This window comes from Pyxicephalus adspersus, chromosome 7, assembly GCF_032062135.1.
Source record: "Pyxicephalus adspersus chromosome 7, UCB_Pads_2.0, whole genome shotgun sequence".
NCBI classification, from domain to species: Eukaryota; Metazoa; Chordata; class Amphibia; order Anura; family Pyxicephalidae; genus Pyxicephalus; species Pyxicephalus adspersus.
Genome location: NC_092864.1, coordinates 72918059 through 72933248, shown reverse-complemented (window position 1 = coordinate 72933248; position 15190 = coordinate 72918059). Strand labels below are relative to the sequence as shown.

The following is a 15190-nucleotide window of genomic DNA, read 5'->3' as shown; positions in this document are numbered from 1 at the left end:
AGTCTTATGGCTGCTTCTAAAGACAAGTTTAGGATTACACTTCTTACCCTTGAACCTACTGTAAAACTAAACTACACACTGACACAAACACCCAGTGCCCACATAACTCAAACCTAAACACAGACAGACAAGTAGGTCCAGACAAAATCCAAAGGGGCTTTTATTTTAATACTGCTTAGACCTATTTACCAAATTTTGACATTTTGAGTTTGGTTTCACTTTAAAGACCAGTGTACAGGATGAAATCACAGAGTTGCTCAGCCGCACACTCCATATAAATAAATCACAAAAGCAACAATAATTTTTTTTATTACATCAAATCTCACCCTTAATATGAAAACTCACCCTTAATAATTCTTCTGGAAGATCTCCACCTTCATTAATTCCACGATTCATTGATATAAAGCGTTCTACTGATGGTTTGTCCCTTACATTGGGATTGTGTAAACTGGTGTTAAGCATGATGATGGCAAAAGACAGGACGTAGCATGTATCTGATACAGAACAAAAAAACAGTATTAATATTTCATGTACCTGTTAATCTTGCCAGCTTTCCTGTTGTGACCCCCATATCCAGCAAATTCCAGTGTCACTGTTAGCCCTGGGAGCTGTGTCTTACCATATATAAATGAGAATATGATAATACATGTAAGTGCAAGCATTATTGGACAGCTCCTCCTCGCTCTCTAGAATGTAAAGCTGGAGATTGAAGACATAGTGCATGCCCACTGCTCGGACAGGACCAATGTGACCACAAAAAAATGGAATGAAAAAGGTATTTGCAAGCAATCTATATGAAGGACTGACGCCCTAATATATTAATGATGAGAAAGCATTTACTGTTGGATAATTTGGAGGCTTGTCCTAAAGAGGATGACCATATATATTTTATCCTGAAACAGGATAGAATTGCATTTGTTAGCTCCTGAAATATTTTCAGTCGCATATATTCAACAGCAATTGATTCTTATTTGTTTATTTTGGAATGTAAACTTTAAAGGTAACTATACAAAGTAGGGAAAAGGAGCTGCAGAGACAAAAACCCACCCATTTGTGCATGTAGGTTCACCTGTTAAAACCGATTAAAGTCATCTCTGGATACCACATTCATTAAACATGGCAGAAATGCAGCAGGGGAACCAAGAGTTGCTGGTTTAGCTTGGGCAGAAGAGGTGAATGTTTACACCAGGAGTGGTAACCCAATAGATTTTAAAAGGAATAATTTTCAGTGTTCCCAGCCTGAGGGAAATTATTTATTTTAGAGATAGAGAAGAGACAGGCCTTTTACGGGCACAGAGTGTTTTTCATAAAACAATAAACTTTATTTCAATTGCAAGTATTCTAAAACTAGACAGAGATGGCCTATGCTAGTCCTAATGCTACCATAGGAGAACTAAGCTAGATAAAGGTAAGTGTACGGTACAAGTAGATTTTAGGTCCTGTTCAGACAGCAATAGTTTGGTTTCCCGCCCAACGGGTTTCGCCTAATTAGGCTTCCGCAGGGGTTTGTTGGGGAGACTTGGTAAAATTGCTGAAATCTTTTTGTGGAGAAAATTGTCCTCTTACTACTTGGGAAATAATTGGATTAACAAAAACCGTGGTGCTTAAGAAAAGCAGAGTTAGGGCTAACCCTACTGTTGGAGATAGAACATCCTTTATATAGTTCTTCAAAGTGCACTTGGGTGATGATTCCCTGGTGGGTTTGCTTTACTGAATCTATAGGTAGTAGCACCAGTATACAGGAGCTTTAAGTTCTGGTAGTGGATTCTAAATTTATGCTCCAATAGAGGGTGACAAATGTGCCCATGTATGCGGCAGTATGTTAGCTGGAAAGCAGTGTCCACTTAGTGTGCAGTAGTATGTTCGTTTTATGTGGGGGTAAAGCGGTGGGCCAATGGCCCTAGCTTGGACAGAATAGGGAGCAGTGCTAGTACCGGAAGTACCAGAGAGGTAAAGATAGCCAGCGGGTAACACTGATACAAAACATCCTATTTCTGACTGCTGTACTTTAATTTAAGTTGTGGATCTTTTCCAGATTTACCATTACCAGAAGATATTGAAAACTGGCCAAAAGCCAGGCTATTAGGAGAAAAAGCAAATGCAAGGAACCAAGCTCACAATAATAACACTTGATGGCTTGTGCGAATCTATAATTCAATTTTGGTAGTAGTCAAAAGGACTAGACAAGGAATAACAAAATATGATCTAGCAAAACCAGCTAAAATCTGAAAAAGTTAGGCACCCACATGCAGGCGTCTGGGAAAATTTTGGTAGTAGTCAAAAGGACTAGACAAGGAATAACAAAATATGATCTAGCAAAACCAGCTAAAATCTGAAAAAGTTAGGCACCCACATGCAGGCGTCTGGGAAGAGAACGGTGACAAAACAACCCCCAAAACATTCATACAGGTATGTTAGGGTAATGCGTGTGGCCATACCCTCTGGATCCAAATTAGTCAGATCCCAAGCCTGTTGGTCAAGTTCAATCATGAAGCCATTTATGTCAGCAACTTTCATAAATAACAAATGATGGTGAGCCGCACACTATTTGTCACTATTGTTAACAAATCACTGCTCGTAATAATCTGAAAAGATTTACTGAAACAATTTAAGTAACATCTGTTTGTTTTAATGGGTGTGGGAATAAGTTAAAAACAGGTTCTGGGCACCAGCAAAATTATTTTGACAAGAAAGATCAACAGATCTGACAGTGACTGGGTTGAGCCCTTTATTAGATAAAAGGGTTTTAATCAAAAGGCCACTGACAAACATATATAATTTAATGGGAAATTGTTAGTGTGGGTGAATAATATTGCATTGGTGCTCTGCCCTGCTGTTCATTTTAAATAGCACCCAAACACACTAAGGCAATGCAACCATGCAGCAAGAAAACAAGAAAATGGAATTTTTGTAATAATAAGAAATTCTCCTCAATACTTTAATAAAAAATAGAGGATTTCTAACACATGAATGCCTTGTAATTTACAAAGGTCTTGATGAACTTGTTATGCATAGTACATTTTACACAAATACCTTAGCACATATTACAGCTTGGAAGACTTGACATACAAAAAGGTATAAAATTCTGCACATAGTTATAATGCTTCATACTAACCTGTGGACTGAAACACCCCAGGATTGCACAGACAGTAACGTGCTGCAAATGCTTCCATCATCCTATCTATCTTCTGGGCCTCACCAGGCAGCCGGAAACTCCACAAAAACTGTCTGTAATAACCAATATAGGCATAAGAGATATGAGAAAGACTGCCAGAGGTAATAAAAAAATAATAAAATAAGGCGAGAAAAGATGTTCTGGTAAACTTATATTCAAGTCAGTCATTAACCACCTGAACATATCCAAAATGTACAGAGAGGCGAGGATGGCAAGCTAAACTGCTGGGGTATCAGGGGTATGGCTTAGAACCAGGAGAAGGAGGAAGCTAAAGCACCTTGGCCTGGGATTTGAGGGTTTTAAAATGCCACAGAAATTATTCTGAGAATAGTCATAGGTACCACAAGGTTTCGGCAGTACTGTCCGCTTTATAAGGCTTTATCAGCTTTCAATGACTATTGTGAAAGTGTCGGAAAACGGAAGTAGGTTTCAACTCCGTGCAAAAATGATGAACTGCCTGGTTGGGAACCAAAGCTACATTAGGTGTCTGCACGCCTGAGTATCAATAAAATGCTGAATTTACAATCAACCTATGACTGTGAAATATTATTGGTCTTTACATAAGACACAGTAGTGTCATTCAATTTATAAGCCATTATTGATTTACAGAGGTTTTAGAATTTAATTGACCATCTGACCAATAGATGCTTCTTTAATCAGCAACAAGTATTTTTCTGATCTGTGCATCACTCATAGACCTTGAAAAAAAAAAGTGTTGTCTCTGCACTAACAGGTTCACTTTAAGAAAATCAGCAACAAACTTCAATTTACATTGAAAACGTGTAGTGAAAAAAATAAATGCATGATGAACACTTCTAAAATTATGCTTAAGCATAACTGCATACCCACTGGAATGAATCCCTATTGAAGTCAATGAAAGTGGCTGGCCATTAAAGAGGTGTGGCTGGCCATCTTGGCGCAAACTGTCACAATGTGAATGCAACCGCAACAATACTTGTGTAAAGTGGTTCCCAACCGTTCCCATACAGCAGAATGATAGTAGCTGGGAGCCGGGTTGAGCGTGTGGTAAAATGCAGCTTGTTTTAGGTCTGAAGGAAGCAGAATGGGAACTCAGAGAAATAACCAGCCTCAGAATATGGGAGTCATCAGAATGAGACGATGACAGTACAAAAAAGATTTGCATGTAGACAACAATTTGAAAATACACTTTTGCTTGTAATTTTTTTGTTTTATTAGGGCTCCCAATTTATAGCATTTTGCCATTGTAACTTTTTGCACAAAAAAAGTGTCTCCTGCTTAGCACCCCAAAGCACAGTGCCTACCAGAGCCATTGAGTACATTATTAGTATCTATGGTGAACATAAGAATGGAGTTTTTAACAGTGTTTAAGGTTCATCTGACAATAGGCAAACATTCACTACTGCAGATCATTGGTCTATACACAAAACCTGTAGGTTATACCTAGTTTATCCATTATAATTTCCTGTGAAAAAAAGCATATAGTTGCATAGTAAGTCAGGTTGGAAAAAGACAAAAGTATATCAAGTTCAACCACCAGGGAAATAAACACATCCCAGATATAATGGGCAGCATGGTGTGCTGGCTCAGTGGTTAGCACTCTGGCCTTTGCAGCGCTAGGTCCCAGGTTCGAATCTTGGCCAGGACACTAACTGCATGGAGTTTGCAGGTTCTCCCTGTGTCTGTGTGGGTTTCCTCCGGGTACTCTGGTTTCCTCCCACATCACAAAAACATGCAGTTAGATTAATTGGCTTCGACTAAATTAATGACATATGACTATGGTAGGGACATTAGGCATAAAGCTCCTTTGAGGGACAGTTAGTGACATGACTATGGACTTTGTACATCACTGCGTAATATGATGGCGCTATATAAATACTGTATAATAATAATATAAAAACCTATGGACATAATTTGTTCCACAGGAAGGCAAAAAAAAGACCCCTGGTTTGCTCCAACAAGGGGATTCCATGAGGCAATCGGATGTTCCCTGGATCAACAGTCTCTTCCATCTTTACTTTAAAACCTTAATCCCCAGTTATATTCTGTGCTTCTAGAAAATCATCCAGCTTTTTCTTCAAGCAATCTATAGTAGTTGCTGAAACTACTTCCTGAGGGAGCCGATTCCACATTTTCACAGACCTTACAGTGAAGAATCCCTTCCTTATCCGGAGCTTAAACTTCTTTTCCTCCAGACGCAAAGAGCGCCCCCTTCTTTGTAACGCTTGATTTATAAGCTATGTTGCAACAACCACATATAAACTAAGCTGCAGCATTCAAAATTCAACTTTTAGGAAAAGGTGAATTATGAAGGGTTTAATTAAACTGGGAGAACCAGACAGGTCTCATTAAGATACTTTCATACAGGAAGGCCAATATTTTTAGACTTATTATCACCAAAATTCTGGCACAGAACAGTATTTACTGGCTAGGGTATGAAGGACTCGACAGCTGTATGTTCAGTTAGGAAATACATTAGTTGGGCGTTAGAAATTGTATATTAAAAGGTCAAAGACAGGATATAACTATATACACAAAAATCTAGGAATGGATGATGAGATGGAAAACGTATATATTTCTCTGCGCTCACAGAACTAACAGACCACCTAGAATTGGCACCCAACTACAGATACCCAATAAAATGTAAAAGTTTAAGACAAAGAAACATTGATTTTTTTTTATGGGGGATTTTTTTTTTTTTCAAGCAATGCTGTTGGCATGAAACTGTGCCAAACATCTTTCTGCCAATCCAGTATCAACATCCCCTACAAAGACCCCACTATACAAGAGAACACTGAGCCACAGACATTGAGCTGTATGGTTCCTTTAATTCTTTGACCCCACAAACCACCGGGATTTCCACATCATGCATAGAATACAATACTGACCTTAGTGCTTGTACAAGATTCAGATCTGCAAACTCATGGAGTTCAACGAATGCTTGAAGAACAAGGATATTGAAGTCATCCCTATTAAAAAATAAAAAACAAATATAAAAGTGTCATAGTGATGATTAAATTGTAATGATTATTAAATTAAACAGCAAGGTGTTATTATAAAATGATGATCTGCTGACTCAGGTGAATGTAACACAACAGTGCCAACATGCCTGCAAATGAAAGAACCACATGTATGCAAAATTAAAGGTCAGTATCCAAAACAAACGAAATCCCTGTGTGCACCTCTCTCTGGTATCATGCAAATAACATGGCTCATACAGAGCAAAGGATACTCTGAATCATGGGAGCCAACTCCCATCTAATCCAGATCTGCTCTGCCATGGCATGCTGAGAGGTAAAAGTGACCGCATGTACACTGGAAAAAAAATTAGGTTGTGTACAGATGCTTGGCAGGGAGACCTTTGATAAAGCAAGCTGTTACAGAAAGGAATCCATTCTTTCAAACATAATAATTAATAGTTAGGTTTTGTCTCAGAACATAAGCATTGCCCTCCTAGCAAACGCTCCCTCTTTGTATACTTTGTAAGATGAATAGCAAGAAAGAGAAAATAGAGAGACAAAGACATCTTCCTAGTTCCTATGGAGCAGTACAGCAGGTATTAGAGAATTCTTCCATTAGCCATTTGTAAATATGAGCCCTAAATGTCATTCTGAACAAGAAAATGCTTAGTAGAGGACTTGCAGTAGAGACTTTTATATTTCTATATTTTTTCTAAAGAAAATCAGCACATCATTCCAAAATGCAATATTGTGTTTTATTGTTTCTAACAGCAGGAAACGCTAGTAGATTGGGATTCTAATTCTTCCACGGGCTATCCAAAAAAGTATTAGATACAGTTTATTGTTACATTTTGGGGTTATGAGCCGAGTTAAATTTTAGGGCGCAATTATTTGGTTAAGTTTAAGGTAAACGACAGGGGAAGTTAGGAAAGAGTTACCCAATGGTGAGCACTTGGTTAGCTAGGGTTGGGGAACATGGGCAGCCACACAGTAATGCATTGCATGCCTTGAGTGCAGATAGAGGTTTATGGTTTCAGTTTCAAAGTTAGGTAGGAGTATTTATATTAAAGTGTTTGAGGAGAGCAAAGAGTTAAAGGTTCATAATTTAGGCTGGGTTAAGGTGTAAGATCCAGGTAAAAGGGAGGTCAGGTTAGGTCCAAGGATCAGGATAAAGTCCAGGCATGCAATAGAAGTATTTTTCTTTTTTTTTTGTACCAGAAAAGGTCTATCTCAGCCTATTAGTCATTATTAGTTTACTCCATAAGACAATTACCACAGCTTTAGGTTAGCCCTGCGAACACATACGCCTTAAAAACCATTTAAAAGCTGATGATTTTTCCAAAACAATCTTGTTTCTATTCACGAGAATAGTAATATTAGGTTTCATACATCACTTACTACTTACACCCAGACCCTGGCATTAAGTAGCAGCTGACTTGTGCAGTGTCGTGTACTAAAACGTTTTAACACATGTCCACATTCCTGAGCCATTGTGTGGGTATAAGTCAAGATTACACAAGGAGGGCATTCAGGGACTGGTGAGTGACAACAGATGCCTGCCAAGGACATGATTTATAAGCAGAGCTACACAGGGCACTGCAGACACAGTTTGTAACCCTGCTTGTGTTGAATAATTCACCAGAGAGTAAGAAAGACATTTGAACATTAGGAATAGACTAAAAGACATTTGAAATCTATGTTAATGGAAAAAGCGAAAAGGCAACCTATTAATTCCACACTTGACAACGGTCAATATTAGTAGTAGGCATAAAGGCAGAATGAAATTGCTATCTACTCAGAATGCCTAAAGCTGTGTACACACATGCAATAATTATCGTTGGAAACGAACGACTAACGACCGTTCATTCGATAATCGTTAACAAAAAAAGTGCACAACGACGCCAATGAAGGATTGTCGCTGGAAATGAATGACCGTCCCGGCTGATCTGTTTGGGTGACGATCATTCATATCATTACAGCATGTACAGAATTGTGCACAATACGATTTTTCAAAATAATCAAGAATAATCGTTAGTTTTCTAATGACAATTATTGCATGTGTGTACCTAGCTTAAGAGAGTCCTGCACATAAAGTGGGCCTCCAATTCAAGGAATGAGGGTTGGATGCCCTCCCCAAAAACTCAGGAGCTTGGCTTTGGAGTTTTGACAGATCTAATGTGATAAACATGCAGAAAGTGATTAGCAGAATGCCATCTTTTGCTACCACTTTCTATTCTCCTGTAAAGCCAAACTATATAAATTTTCACACTTAAAAATTGTGAACAGGATTTTTTATTGCAAAAGGGACAATGTCCCCCCTTGCAACAAAACATACTTACCTGCCTGCACACAATTCCTGATATATTCGGAGCTGCTCAGTGTAGGTTGCCACACTTTCCAGCCTGGCTAATCAGGACGCCTGAAGTCCTGACACCTTTTATTAATATTAAACAGGATTTAAATAGTGCCAACATATTACGCAGCGCTGTACATTAAATAGGGGTTGCAAATGACAGATAGTGACACAGGAAGAGAGGACCCTGCCCCAAAGAGCTTACAATCTAGGAGGTAGGGGAATTAATACACCTGGAAAAAGACTGGGCAAAGATGGAGCTCCAGTGACAGAGAGGACTGGCGAGTGTAGTTTTAAAAATTGCAATCAGACAAGTCACCTGTCCTTTGACTAATGACCTTTCTGGTTGCATTTTATGTATAATGTGGGTTTCCCTCCATCATTGCAATTACACAATTTTGGGCAAAGGTGTTACACATAGTACCCAGACAAGCATCCATTTTTCTTTTGTCCTAAAGATATTTCTTCTAAATAAGCAAGCTTCACCGTGTCTGATTTATTCCAGTTCACGCTAATAAAGGCAATACACAGGCCAAGATCAACAAAGGAGAAATATGCCACCAGTAAGAATTCTGTAACTGCAGGAGGCAAAACCCACACACAGCCACATGGATGGATTTTACCTCAGATCTCCTTAACTGGAATTACAGACACTGCTGAAAGTGCCATAGACTGAGCATTTGTGCAAAAGCAAAGAAAACAGCTTTGCTGGTCATTTGCCAACATTCCTGGTGAAGTCTGACGAACAGGAATGTATGCTATTTAAATACGGGCAAACAAAGCATGCACAAGATCATTTATGCCAACAATCTGTGTGACTCAACCAAGCCCATTACTATGACCGTGACATTTAACTCTTTAACAAAAAGAAAGTTGGTTACTGCTCAAAATATTCCAGGTAGGAACAAGAACCACCCCACCTTCCCCCCCCCCGGCTGCAGGTGTCCTCATCTACAACATTACCTGGAGCCAAATACAATACAGATACAGCAGATATTTCCTTTTTAACAAAATTGTGTAGAAATATTTCTTTGACATTCTCTAAACAACTTTACATCAATGTCAACTGGCAGTACAACTTTTTTGGGAAATGATAAAACACTGTGATATTGTATTGCTCTAGAGATTGACAATTTTTATAAACACCTTATTTTTTGGCAAATTGAAATAGCACACACTGATGATTACATAGGACTGGGACACACAGACTGCTTTTCAGGTGGAAATGTAGTTCCCAGGTCTTCTAACACAGTCACGAGATCAGGGGAAGTACCATGATGTATCTAGTGGTAGGTAATCACATTTACCTGGGCTTGTTCTTGTAATGATGAAGATGTTTTGTAGCTTACCAAATCCTCCTGAATACGACTCTGTTACTAGATATACAATGACCCGGAGAACCTTTACAGATATACTTTGGTGTAAATCCACTAACAGCAGATCAAAGCTATTGTAGGTGGTGGTAAAATGTACCAGCAATATCCAACTACTAAAAAAATTAGAGAGGAGGCAGAAGCCCCCCGCAAGGTGAAGATTGTGAAGAAATAAAACACATTAAATGGCTAATTTGCTGAAAACCCTTCACGAATATTATCTCCAGTGGTCTGATGTCATCTACAGACAAGGAGCACTAAATTATGTGTAGGAGACACAAAAAAACATGGACGGCTCTGGACAAACCTCAAACTGATAAAATGGTGTGAGGGTACATGTGCAATAGTCAAAAGACCCAGTTCCACTCGAATTCAGTAAAGCTCATTGTAAAGACCTCTTACTTATGCCGTTTGAAGGATTGACAGATATCCAGAATATTATCCCATTACCTTTCTCCCAAGTAATCACCAATGACAGTTTTATTCAGGCCTTCTCCTTTGTAAAGGAACTGTGCTATGTCTTCTGGTGTGTTTTGTAATAAGTCGTAATGGAAGTGAAGGGGGGTGTTGCTCAGTTGTTCTCCCCTCTTCATAGAGCAGAACGGTGGTGTATGTACAGAGCTTGTTCATGCGTTGTTGGAAAGGATCATGAAAAATCCCTTCCAATGACAATTATTGGATGTGTGTGCACAGCCTTAGTTTTGATGACGCCACTGCATTTGCAAACATAAAATATTACCACCTGATGTGACCTTTATCAGATGGCCACAAAAAAAAATTGTTTATATGTTTGAGAGAATCCATTCTAAAGTGAGCAGAATAGAAAGATAAACTATGGAACTCACATCTCAAAAAGTTAGAAGAAGGTAGTAGATGATGCAGTCTATCACACTGAATGTCTAACAAAGGAAATGAACCCCTAAAAATAACTGTGGTCAGGTTATGGTCAAATACTTACATATCCTTAATAAACAATAGACAAGCTTCAAAAAGTAATCACTTAAGGCCTAAAAGGTTGGCAGACTGACCACTCTAGCTGCATGCACTGTGGAGTAATTCATACTCATATTTACAGCAGAAAATACTGCTTATAAATATTTATTTCAGAAGCTTTGCTACTCTCTCCCCTTCATCCCCATCATTCCAGCAGACACTTGGAAGCCAGCCGTATCTCCTATATAAGCACAGAGCAGGTGCAGAGGAAGGTTTGGGGAAGAGGAATGCTAAGACCCCACTGCTTCTTTTGGAAACCTGGTAGTAGTTACTCACATTTAACTGGATTTGTTCTTCTAATATTGAAGATGCCTCACAACGTTCACTGTCACTTCAACAGTTTTATAAAGAATTAATGAAGTTGTTAGGAAAGCTGCAAAAATTTTTTAACATTACAAGAACAAATCCAGTTGCATGTGAGCAACTACTACTACCTATACAATGACCTGGATAAATGATAACCTTCACATAAATACCTCTGTGTATTTTTATCGAAAGAAGATCATGAATAATATATGGTGGTAAAAGTACCAGCAAGACCTAGCTACTGAAATATTTCAGAGAAAGAAGATGTGCCTGCTTTTGGAAACCTTAATGAATTGTTCCACAAGGCCCTGGGCTTAATAGGTTGGCAAAGGCTTGTATTAAAACCTATTTTCATTGATTGGTTTTCCACTTCAAAGCAGACTGAACCACTGGCACATACACACAATATAGATGTTACTAGGAGTTCAGCATACAAACCTTACTAGTCAAACCGACAGCTTTAGACTATCCAACTGGTAAGCATCTACCAGCCAAGTCACAGGACCCGCCTAAAGTGTCACTTGGTACTAACTCCAGCACCAATGTAAAATTTCTTTTTTCCGTTTACCATGAAGGAATGGGCCTTACTAGCAGAAGTTAGAAAATTGAAAAGCACCTACAACAATCAGGAGGTGCTTGCTATACCATCTAGGTGAACAAAAGTGGCTCAAATTAAGCGATGCTTGAAATTACAGTGTTTTTGCTTAAACCACAAGTGTTTAAGGGCTTCTATTCATAGGCATTGCAAACTAAGGGAAGACAATACACACGCATTTTGTTAAAATGCAATATGATATTAGGCTGTATTTATAATATTTTGAAAATATATGTTTTTCAACTTCTATTAACATAGTATTGTAATTTAAAATGCCATGATTTATTTGCTTTATAATAAAGTGGATGAAGTATTCCAATTGCCTTTGGCACACACCATGTTTTATATACTTTTAATGAACACAAGCAGCAAGAATAAATCGAAATTTGAAAGAAAAAAAGGGACCTGTTTACATTATCCTGCCAAAATCGGAGTGTGCAATGGATAAGTACACTATCAATGTGGGGGCTTGTGCCTGCAGCCTACACAAAGATACAATTTATTACAGTGACCTGTTGTAAAAATAAACATGGCAATTCAATTTTTTTTAGTCATATACCATGTATGTGTGCTTTTTCTTACACATCACCTAAGCTGGTATTTCAAACCACTATCTCGGATAGAACAGGACTGGACAAGCAAGGCTCATGAGCTAGACTTTCATCTGTCTGGTACCATCATCCACTCACTGGCTGCTCACCGGATAAACAGTCTTTTGTGTGCAGAGAGAGATGTGATGGAAGATCTATTTAACCATTAAGGTACCACAGAGGAAAGATGGTAAACTTCAAACAGATAGAACTTACATAATAACCCATTACCAAAGATTGAACAGAACAGAGTACTGCAGGGTTCTCCCCAGGCTCTTTTAACTGGGTGTACCACCCAGCACTTTTCAGCACCCACCCGGCTTAAAAAAATGTTTTTGTGTGGTTACTAAAGAGTTTGGTCACAATAAAGGGGCTGCCACCCACCTACAATTTCTTCCCACCCGGCTTAAAAAATTTCTGGGTTGAGCACTGTACTGGTGTACCTTAGCAGGGAATTGCTAGCTAGTAAATCAGGTAAACATTTTTATTAGGTGTACAACAACAATATTAAACACTCCACATACAATAATAAAAGCATAAGGCCCACACAAAAAAGGCCTCAGACATCACACATTATATAAAATCAGATACTATCAAACATTATACTAAGTGCTGACGCATTTCGCAGATACAACCCCTTCAGAGGATCAGAGGATTTTTGATAGTAGGATAGCATATGTTAGTACAAATATCCAAAGACCGAAATGGTGATCAAATGCAGCTATGCCCAAAGATGTCCTAAAGCATATTAACATAGGGGGTGCTAGAGGTCACTGTCAGCGGGAAAGATGGTACTTCCAAAATCAGGTGAACATGCGGGTCAGCAGTGTGTTGTTTGGATACCATTTAGCTAGAGAATATCTCAGTACAAGGAATATATTCATCTAAATGCTGGTTACTTGACTTTGGAATTCCCTGCTAAGGTACACCAGTACATACAGCACAGTTCTGCTCTATGAAGAAAGAAGGGGGAGAACTCTGCACTTGCATTACAATTGTTCATCGTCCGTGGATCCACCAGGACAGTCGTTTGGATAACAAGCACTGTTCACACTCAATATTCTCATCCGATATCTGAGCAGATTATTAGATGAGAACCATTGTACGTAGCCTTAATCTGCCATAGCTAGGCAGAGGATCGCAAGCCAACCTATAAAGTTACTGACATGTCTATTTTAAAAAGGGCAGTAAAAAGGGAAAAGGCGCATTACCTTTTTAGGGTCCATATTAAATTTTTTTCTTCCCATTGCAATCTGTTTATTCCTCTGTGTAGTTTTGCTACAAAAATAATAACAAGATAACATTAAGACAAAAAAAACAGATAAACTCAACACCCATTATTGTAAGCTCATAAATCTCTACACAGTAACTGAACAAAATGAACAGTCCAGGCATTTAATGTGGTTACCAAAGCCAGAAAATGGATGTATTGCCCTTTTATCAGATTTGCTTTAAGCCTCTTCCGGAGCCATTAACTGTGCTCTACTAATTGTTCTTAAATGGGAGGGAGGCTGCAAATGTATCAGAATTTACCAGAAGTACAGATAGCTCTGGAATATAAAGTAAGATCATTTTAGAAAAAAAATAGGTCAAAATAAACAAAAAAATATTTTTCATTGCAAGAAAAAATAAACACAAATATTATACACTGAAAATATATAATTGTTATCCACAACAAACAGAGCCTCAGATTCATTCAAATGTTTTAAAGAAAAAGAGGGAAACTTGTTGCTAACAGAAAGACAATTCTGTTTTCTCATCTTGTTTTCCTTAGTTAAAATAAAGCCAAATGCAAATGGAAAATACATAGTGAGCTACAAGAGTTCATTATGGCAGGAATCGTCCAGATAAGTAAAAACACCTATAATTTGGAGGCTAAATGTATTATTCCGCTTTCTTTTTTTTCATTTAGCGGAAGAATCATTGAGATGTCATTACTGCAGGAAGTAGGTATGTACTATAATACAATAATAATAATAATGCTGTAGAAACCCAGAGCATTCTGCAGAGTTCTACAATAAATAAAGCAATTATATGTTTTAAATATAGAAACTGATATTTATTAATAGGCTTTATTTTGCATTAAAAAAACATACAATACTACTTCAAAAATTGCAAAGTGTCCATGAAAAAAACAAATTTAAATTTGGATATCCTAGAGGTTGCATTTTTACCTGCTAAAAACTATGCTGCCAAGTCTCAGCACTCCTGGCCTGCATACTTGTTTTGGATCAACGGCTCAGAAAATACCAGAGATCAGTATGACAAAAAACAGAAAGACGTCAGCAATATCTCATTAGATATTTTATTTAGATCATTTTTGAGCGAGCAATGTAGTTTAAATATAACAAGTAGGCACCTATAAAAAAACAAAACCATGAGGTCACACGTGACCCACAAAACACGTAACCAAGATGTCTGCTTTTTTTCTTTAGTAAAGAGAGTGCTAACATCATTGTATATACACCTATGTTCCATCATGCCTAAGTAACATAGGAAATCCTCGTTACTAATTGAGAGATATAGAAGTCCCAGTACATCAGAATGTCTTAAGATGTATATGATGCACAAGTCCTTAATGATCTCAATTGTTAAAACTTTGCAAATTTGGCAAATCTATTCTAAATTTGCAATGATTTACTACATACCAATACCAATAAACATGCAAATTTTTAAAAATGAAAACTTTATTCATCGTTTTCCTCATTTGAAGCTTTTTTACATGGGGTTAATAAATTACAAGTGTGAAGGTAACACCTAAATTATGTACAGTATAAAATTATAGTTTTATCTGTATCGGGGGGAATCTTACCACGGAGGCATGCCAGGGTCCACCTACCTGAAATCACTAATCACAATACCGTAC

The 15190-nt window shown here is 37.9% G+C and overlaps 1 protein-coding gene across 1 annotated transcript in view; it reads right to left on the bottom strand.

Moving 5' to 3' along the window:
• The window catches only part of CYTH3 (cytohesin 3), a 107515-nt gene that overhangs the window by 38399 nt on the left and 53926 nt on the right, over window positions 1-15190 (bottom strand). Inside the window, exons 4-8 of the mRNA XM_072419180.1 lie at window positions 13536-13602; window positions 10291-10427; window positions 6043-6123; window positions 3116-3228; window positions 346-494 (exon numbers count right to left, since the gene is read on the bottom strand). Of these exons, the coding sequence (XP_072275281.1) occupies window positions 346-494; window positions 3116-3228; window positions 6043-6123; window positions 10291-10427; window positions 13536-13602 (547 nt within the window). The remainder of the gene's footprint in view (window positions 1-345; window positions 495-3115; window positions 3229-6042; window positions 6124-10290; window positions 10428-13535; window positions 13603-15190) is intronic.